At 43.8% G+C, this 8870-nt stretch overlaps 1 protein-coding gene across 2 annotated transcripts; it reads left to right on the forward strand.

Moving 5' to 3' along the window:
- Nucleotides 1–1496: 1496 nt before the first annotated feature.
- Nucleotides 1497–8865, forward strand: CAMLG (calcium modulating ligand). Of its 2 annotated transcripts, XM_064458327.1 has the most exons (4): nt 1499–1726; nt 3067–3521; nt 4236–4301; nt 5961–8865. In XM_064458327.1, the coding sequence occupies exons 1-4, from the start codon at nt 1558–1560 to the stop codon at nt 6150–6152; spliced, it is 882 nt and encodes a 293-aa protein (XP_064314397.1). In that variant the 5' UTR covers nt 1499–1557; the 3' UTR covers nt 6153–8865. The 2 variants fall into 2 exon arrangements, with proteins under 2 accessions (XP_064314398.1, XP_064314397.1); XM_064458328.1 differs by lacking the exon at nt 4236–4301 and having other exon boundaries at nt 1497–1726.
- Nucleotides 8866–8870: the final 5 nt, after the last annotated feature.

The raw sequence follows: 8870 nt of genomic DNA on the forward strand, positions 1-8870 counted from the left end.
CATGTCTGCACAAAGTTTTTCCCCAGTACATGTAACAATCTTTGTCCTCCTGCTGCTGCTGAACTTTGCCACTCCAGCTGTGGCTCAGCATTCAACAGGCATTCTCCTAGAACAGGTCCTCGGAAGTCCAAGTACAGGATCTTGAAGCTGAGTCCTGCTTCTGAAGTGCCTGTGGCGCAGTCTGTGAGTTAAGGAGTGCAAGTCGTTCAGTGGCAAGGATGGAGAAGGTAATTCATTTGAAGTATCCACGGCACTTTGATTTGGCTTTTAGGTACTTTTGCTACATGTGTTAGCTGTCTGAATATTCAGCTAAGGGAAAAATACTGTGGCCCAACTTTATCACTTTTTGTCACACAAAATCAAGGTGTGATGGACTTTGTTGTATGTAAATATGAATATTATGCCAACTGTGTCTTGCTAGAAATAACTGAAGACACTCTCTGTTATGGTAATTCTGGAATCCTTGAGAGGTTCTTATTCCCTTGTTTTTTTCTTTCAGTATGCATAGTCAATCCCTTTAGCTGATTACTGTACTAACTGCAGTGCAGTGCCGCTACACTGGGACTACCACTTGGGAAGCTGTTCTGTGCTGCTTAACAGTCCCCTAGAAAGCCTTTCCCTGTGTTTTGTATTTGTATCTTTCATGTACAAGTAAAAATGTGTCTTTGCTGGCACTCTAACAAACAGCATATTCTCTTCCCTCGTTTGGAATGTGCCTAGATGTGACAAATTAACTTTCTAAATTCAGCTATACAGCAGCTCCCAAAGCTTTTTTCCCCCACAGAGAATCTCAAAACCCGGCACCGTGCTCCCCATCGGTGTGCTGACCTGTTCCGTGCAAGGAGTGCAGCGGGGGTCACACTTGTGTGCTGGAACTTAAACACACCTGCGTGAACTTAGCCTTGTGAGCACCTCTGATGTTCTGCTGCTTTTGTACGGTTAGAAACAAAACACCCTAGAAAAATTGTGACTGAAGTAGTATTTACCTGAATTACATGTTCTAACACTTTTACGTTTCTATACAGAACACTGCTTTCATCTCTCTGTATGACAAGGAAAACATTACCATCCTGTACTAGTTCTTACATTGCATCGTTAAGCAGATTTTCCTCACTGGTCGCAAGGTGGATTTGCCAGGTTTACTGAAACCGAATTTTAAGCAAACTGAGGCAGGAGCTGGCCAGCGGTAGCGCTCGGAGCATGAAGTCACGTCACTGCTGGTTTGCTTTTCCTACAGGCATGCAAAACCCCTTCCCCCGGCTGAAGCTCTGCGTCTCCCCTGCCCCGCGGCCATCGCCCCCTCTCTCCCTTCCCGCCTCCCGCGCCGTGATGCCACTTCCGAGGCTGGAGCGGCCATCTTCAGTGCGGGCGTGGTACCGTCAGAGAGCGCGGGACTTCAAGGACTCTCCCCGCGTAGCCCCATGTTCTCCTGCCCTTATGCAAGATGGCGGCGCTTGCTTCAGCGGCTGGAGGCGGGAGGCGCTGGCGCCTGCGCGGTAAGGCGGGGCGGCCCCTTTGTGCAGCGCTGAGGTAACGTCGCGGCCTTTCCTGGCGGGGATGGAGGACGGCGTCGGGGCGGCAGCGGCGGCCGCCGCCACCCCGGGGACTCCCGTCGGCCTCTCGGCCTCGCAGCGCCGAGCCGAGCTGCGGCGGAGGAAGCTGCTGATGAACTCGGAGGAGCGGATCAACCGCATCATGGGCTTCCACCGGCCCGCGGCGGGCAAGGGTGAGCCCGGGGGCGGCGGGCGGCGGCGGTGCGAGGGCTCCCGGCCGCGGGTCTGGCGGTAACGGCCGGCTCCCTCTGCCGTAACCGCTCCCCGCAGTCTTCCCATGGGACAGGAGCGGCTGTCGTTTGGCCCCTCAGTGCGATCTTTCCTTTCAGTGATGCTTGAAGTGAAGCACGACCTTCCCCAGTCCTCGAGAGACCCGCGGATAAAATACGTGTGTCATCAGGAACATGTGCTGAGATCGGGTCTGGGGCCTGTTATGGTTCTGACATAGCGAGCGGACAAGCTGTCCTTTCACTTCAAGTAGTTTTTCTTAGTTGAATAACCGATGAGTCTCCCCCACGTTTCCATTCAGTAACTCCTTGCTTTCGTAGCTGTGTTTTTATATCAAAGTTTTCTCGCATTTGGATGATAACCAGTCACTGGATGTTTGTGGTTGGCATGCAGAGCTTTCTTGCAGATTCATAGGTAGGTCATTTATGTCTCTGCATACTTTAAGGAGGCTGTCTGACTTGTCGGGAAAGAGGTCTCAGATTTCAGTGTACAAGGATGGCCATAAGCCACGAATCAGACTGCTTTAATACCAAAAAATACTCTTTAAGCGTTGGTGCTTCCTCTCTGGTAGGATCAGACCTCTTCTGCATGCCTCTTGGTTTGGTTTTTGTTCTCTGGTATCACATCTCTGCCTGCTCATTTGTCAGTCTGTAAAGCTCCTTCTGTGTGATTCACTGTAAATCTTTATCTTGTTTTCATGTTGCTCCATGTATTTGGAACAAAATTTTTCCTCTTGAGCATGCAGTGTTAAGGAAATCCAGTGTTTTCATTTTTCAGTTGCTGACTGACAGCTCCAACTTCCAACCTGCATTGCACAGCTTTCGCTCTCATGTCTGCGCCATTTCCGAAGAGCGCCCTGCAATGCAAAGCGTGTGGCACAGGTCAGGTCCTTTGTAGGCTGGTGGAGGGGAGACAGAAGAGTTCCAAGTCCAGTTGTGTAAAAACATAATTTTGGTGAAGCTGATGAGCGTTTTCAGTCTGGTCCATGCTGTGCTTTTCCCTTTTCATTGTCATCTGTGGTGTAACCTAAGTCTGAGTGTAAACCTTTCCTTTGAAACACAAGCAGGTTGTGTATCAGCTGAGCCTGGTTCTTTTTAAAATGAGATTGCTTTTATTCAGGTATGTCAAATGGCTTTGTGATCAATTTAGCACATTTATTAATTATAAATCTGTGGTTTCACCTTGGAAGCAGAGAGACATCAACCCAGGACCCCAGTCCAGCATGGTTAAAGTGTTGTTCCATGTACCTGGTGTGCATAACTGTGGGTTTTTTTCTCTTCTATAGATGATGAAAGTCGCACAGAATCAAAACTTCAGCATGAGCAAGATAAATCAAACTCCCTTCCCATTCCTTCAGTTTCCAAGCGAATTGTGCTTGGCGATTCTGTCTGCAATATGGCAAGCACGGCTGACCATGCAGGCAGCATGGTAGACCTCAAAGGGGATAAGGACTTGTTCAGTAAGACTCCAGAGCTTGTCAGCGAGGGTACAAGTGAGCTCCGTCACCGTAGTAGAGGGGAACTGCCATCTGAAGCTGCACCACGGCCTCCTAGGCACGGATTAGACCAGTATTTATCCAGATTTGATGAAGCTCTGAAGCTGAGGAACCAGCTGATGAATGAGAAGCCAAGCCAAGAGAATGGGAATGCAGTGGAGGAGTTTGACTCTTTCCGCATTTTTAGATTGGTGGGATGTGCTCTGCTTGCCATCGCGGTCAGAGCTTTTGTGTGCAAGTACTTGGTGAGTTCAGGGAAACAAACAATCCTATTCTGTTTTGCTGGTTTACTGCAAACTTACTGTGAAATATTCTTTATCTAGGGCTGAAGTCTATCAGTAGTGACTGAGTGGGGGATTTGAGGCACTCTTTACATTTCCAACAACAGTATAAAACAGTGTTTGTGGAGGAGAAGCACTGAAATAGTTGTTGCAGCTTAAGTCCCTTGCAAATTTATTCCCGTCTTTGTGAGCGTTAGTCAACTGCCCTTCTGGTTTGGAGTCTACAAAAGAATGTAGAGTAAGAAAAAGAATAGTTGTCCCAAGATAAGCAGATCCTATTCATTTATCAGTCTTCTGAGAGAAGTAGTTCCTCAGTATTCCAGGTGTCTGCCAGTACATCGTAGAGGTGCATGGCTGGTATAGTCTGCCGTCTCCTGGGTCACTGGGCTCTTTTTCACATGCTGCTGTATGCTTCTGCGATTTCAGGTTTTTAGCCTCAGAGGAAATAAGGCAGAGCCTTATTTTTGACATGTAGCTTGTCTACGTAGGTTTGTAGTATTCAAGAATACTGTTGCTATTGTCCACAAATTATTTTTTTTACCCACCTAATTTTCTTTTCTCACTTGGGAAGTATTCAATTTCTGTGTTTTCTAGCAATTACTGCTGACAGTTATTTTGACAAAGTGTCGTGGTTAACTGACAAAGTTAATTTTCGTATATTCTTTTCTGTTCCTTCAGTCAATATTTGCACCATTTCTTACTCTACAACTTGCTTACATGGGACTGTCCAAGTACTTTCCAAAGGTAAAATATTCTTTTCAGAATTAGATTAATTTGAAATGTTATGAATTTAAACTTGTGCTTAGGTTGTATTGTTTTAGGATCAATGCATGTGAAGTATTCTTCCCTTGTTTTAAAGTATAGAATTGAGTTACCAAATGCTGGTAGTTTATACTAGTTTTTAATCTTCCCAGATTTACTCCAAATCTTTTTTAGAGGCACTGAAAATGTGGACTAGCAACTTGTTTAGCTGTAGCCTGATTAAAAGCATCTGACCAGGAAAGCCAGGTAGTTCTTTCATGTATTTAGAAAACTTCAGCTTTTCTCATAGACTGTGCTCTTCTGTGGTTACTGTTCGCTCTGTCAACAGCCAGTCTGCATGTGATACCTGGACAAAATTTGGGAGGATGTTGGTTACAAAATGACACGGTCCTTGGGTTTTTAAGGGCTCTGTGTTCCATTGCTAGAATCAGTTTGAATGGCAACTTGAAATGAAACATTTATTTGCGTGTGAAACTTGCTGCTTATTAGCAAGGTTTGCTCTATCGCTTGCTTTCTATATTTACACCAGTTAATTGTGCTGAAGTGTTTGTTTGGTTGATGATTTTTGTCAGGTCTACAGTGCAAAGTGAGTTTGACTGATGCTCAATCCGTAGTTGAAAGGGAACATTTGCATTTTAAAAGGAATAACAGATTAGCTGTAGAAAATCACAATATATCAGCGGATCTTTTGTAGTTAAGTATATCACCGAAAACTAAACTTCATAGTAGTCATTCTAAGCTGATGTGTCAAGACACAAACCAGCAGAATTAGCCTTAGACTTCTTGCACTAGGTCACCTGCTAGATCTTTTTGATCTTGTTTCTGCTGTTTTTAAAATGAGCTCTTCAGTTTCAGAATGTAAAGGGGTGGTTCATTTTCACAACTTGCTTTTACTGCACTTAAACCCAGACGAGCTCACTCAGCTTGTTATCCTTCATTTTTCTCTCATGAAACCTAGAAAGATTCTTGAGAGCTTAATTTAGCTTGGATTAAATTAAGATATCCAGCAAGTATCATCAAATTACCAAAATTTTCAGCCACTGTTGCCTTTTCCTGCCTGTCAGACTTTGCGTCCTTGGGATTTGTCATCTTGAGGACAGAACAGTTTTCAGAAGCGTTTTGGGGCATTTCTGAGTTCAGAGGATAAAACTGTCAAATGGAGTAATACTAAAATAGAAAGGAACGGTTGGGTTTCATTTCTAAGTCATTTTTCTCTGTTAGAAAAGTAACAGGATCTTTCGCCGAGTAGTGTGATGAGATTGATCCTGTTCTGCCAGTGAGATGCCTGGCTTGGCTTCTTATGCCGGGTTGCCCTTGTCTGGGGCTCTTCCCGCTCATGGAGAAGCTGCTGCACAGCCCCACTTCACAGCCTTTTTGGAGTGCCAGTGTGAAGTAGGCATAATATCTGTGATTAATTTTATCTGCTGTTAACCAGCCTCTGGGTTAACATGAATCTGTAGCGAGGATAAGTGTTGTGAATCATGGAGCATGTCTGGAGAGAATCAATCCAACCTCGCTGCTCTTATGGATGATGAATGTGGAATGTGCCTGACTGTGTGTGAAATTGGCACAACCTTGTTGACATGTAAAGCAGAATTGGATTGTAAGAACTAACATAACACTGTTGTTTTTTTCTTTTAGTGTGAGAAGAAGGTGAAAACGACAGTATTAACTGCTGCTCTTCTACTGTCTGGAATCCCTGCAGAAGTGATTAGTCGCTCCATGGACACCTACAGCAAAATGGGAGATGTTTTCACAGACCTTTGTGTCTATTTCTTTACTTTTATCTTCTGCCATGAACTTACTCTGTTTTTTGGTGCTGAAGTGCCATGATGGCTCTAGAATTCAACGCCATAGTTACACTAAAGCTTTCTGGACTGTTTTCATTTAATGTCTGACTGTGCAGAGAGGTTAAACCTTCGTTAAAATTCTTACCTGTTGGAATGCTTGAAAGGAGCCTTAAATGTAGTCATTTCGGGAAGGGAAGAGCAGGGTCCCAGACTGACGGTTCCATTGGTTCGGTTTATTTAAATACTGTGTCTGCCTATTACAAATGTGAAGAATAAGATGTAAGTGTCAGTGGATGATTTATTTGGTTTAGTTAGGTGATGCCCTTCTCAGCCTCCTTCGTAAACATTTACCGTTGTAAACTGCCTTTGTTTTCAGTGAGAACAAAGAGAAGAGAATTCCTTTCACCAGAACTGCGCATATATATACAGGATGACTCTAGCTAACAAGAACTGCTCATTTTGTGGTGTTCCCATTTTTTAAAGAAAGCTCTACATAAAAGAAATCCCTGTGTTCTGTTCAAATTCAGAATGTCAAACCAAGTAGCTGCTTCTGGAGAATGTTGGTGAAACATGCCACTTTGTTGTCCTAACCCTTGCCTTGCTATACCTGCTTTGTTGTGATGGTGATTAATTTCATTTGACAATTATAGCGCGAAACAGCTAAACAAAACCAACAAAAAAGAAGTCCTGTTGCTTACAAATGTCGTTAATGCAAAAGTAGGAAGAAATATAATTATCTCACCTGTTTGTGAGTTTTCAGCCACGTGATCCTAGTGTAGCTTATTCATGTGCTCTTGTTTTGATGCCTTTGGTTTTTTATTTTAACAGTTCACCCCATGAGAGGAAGGTTGGTCATCCTGGGAGCCAACCTGCAGTATCAAGCATTTGCTCCAGTCTATGTAAAACTTATAAGGGAGCTATTTTCTTTTTTCTAGCTCCTTGCAGGATTGCATGATGACTTTTATTACGACGTTAATTTCTGCAGTTTGTCTCTGTTTATTCCCAGACATTTGCATGTAAACAGGACCCTAACTGCAGAGGAGTTCCGCTCCTGCTGCGTAATGCCGCAGCCCCACAGGACACAGCCTTTGATTCAGCAGAGCTGGTGACTTTTGTGGTGTGGTCAGAATTGCCCCAGTGGAATCCCACTAGCCATTCCCGTTCGAGCCCTGCATACTGCAAGTGACAGTGAAATCAAAAATAGTGCTTTGAGTGGAATCCCACATGACGACCCATGTCTGAAGGGAGAATAGCATTTTGGGGTTTGTTTTCTGTGGATGTCCAGCCACCTTTCCACCTTTTTTCCAGGTGGAAAGAGGACAAATACAGATGAATCCTGTCACTGGATGAAGTGGCAAGCTAGTGATTGCTCATTTTCAATCTCATAAGAATTTTGCACAGTGAATGAAGGAAGTGTCATTCCAGGTAGCTTAAATGCTGATAATCTGTGAAAATTTCTGTTGAAGCTAAAGTTGGTATTATTTTAATAATCTACACTTTCAGGTCTTCTAAGCCAATCCTTTTTTTGGGGTAGAGAAACACCTACATATCTTAGTATGTGTCTGCAGAATTTTTTTTAGGGAGCAGAGGGTTTGATTATGGCTCCTTAAAGTAAATAGCCCTGCTTTCTGCTTAATCTTTTCTGTTAAAGCTTCCTGCTGTAATTTTAGCACTGCGTTTCTGCCTCCTAAGTTAGATCTATGTTTGTGGCACAAAAACAAGCAGCTTATGTTTTCGATTTGACAATTTTTGTGGTTTTACTGATTATTTTACAGTGAGTATCATGTTACAGGTATCTGGGGCTGGGCTGCAAAAGATTCTGACTTAGGTCTATGAACACGAATACTTATTCAGAAGCTTTAAAGTTATATTAGTCAGGAATTTCAGCAAATTGAAATAGCTGCCATTTAAATTAAGGTTGAGTTATGTAAGTAATGAGTTTGCTCAAAAGTTACACTTGTTCTTGACTCTATGTGCCCAAACGGAACACAAATAATTTGCAAAAATACTGTGTACTGACATCTGCAAAAACCAATTAATTTTTAATCCTCGGCATAAAAATTTTAATCCTAATCAGCTAAATACGAAGAAAAGAGCTGCCCTACCTGCTGTATCACTCAACCCCTTGCACTGTCCTTATAGGCAAGGACAGATGAAATTGTTTTCTTCTTATGCCATGAGAGAAATCTTGCTGTGAGACCTAAGCTGGAACTTTTCAGCCTGCAAACACTTGATTTTGCCCGACAAGGTGGGCTGGGGGAAGCCTCCCCGCCTGCGGGTGACGGGGCACGGCGCCCGCAGGGGCTTGTGCTAAACGACGCATCTTCCCCTTGGGTCAAGAAATTAATCCCGTTTAGTCCGTTTTTAACTTATCTCTGTTCATAGAGTGGTTTGTGTTGGAAGGGGCCTTTAGAGCCCCTCTAGTCCAACCCCCTGCAGTGAGCAGGGACATCTTCAGCTAGACCAGGTTGCTCAGAGCCCCGTCCAACCTGACCTGGGGTGTTTCAGGGATGGGGCATCTACTGCCTCTCTGGGCAACCTGGGCCAGGGTTTCACCACCCTCATAGTAACAAATTTTCTCCCTATATCCAGTCTAAATCTACCCTCCTTTAGTTTAAAACCATTTCCCCTTCTCCTGGAACACGTTCATGTACATAATTCTATTTAATACCCTGTCATATGTTCATGTACATAATTCTATTTAATGTTTATCGGCAATCTGATTGTTTTCTATTAAAAATATATTTGCTACCCTCTTCCT

This window comes from Phalacrocorax carbo, chromosome 8 (assembly GCF_963921805.1).
Source record: "Phalacrocorax carbo chromosome 8, bPhaCar2.1, whole genome shotgun sequence".
Classification (NCBI taxonomy): domain Eukaryota; kingdom Metazoa; phylum Chordata; class Aves; order Suliformes; family Phalacrocoracidae; genus Phalacrocorax; species Phalacrocorax carbo.

Coding starts and splice junctions, on each gene's coding strand:
- CAMLG (XM_064458327.1), top strand. CDS start 1,558: ATGGAGGACGGCGTCGGGGCGGCAGCGGCGGCCGCCGCCACCCCGGGG. Junction 1,727..3,066: donor CCGGCCCGCGGCGGGCAAGG/GTGAGCCCGGGG, acceptor TCTCTTCTATAG/ATGATGAAAGTCGCACAGAA. Junction 4,302..5,960: donor TGTCCAAGTACTTTCCAAAG/GTAAAATATTCT, acceptor TTTTTCTTTTAG/TGTGAGAAGAAGGTGAAAAC.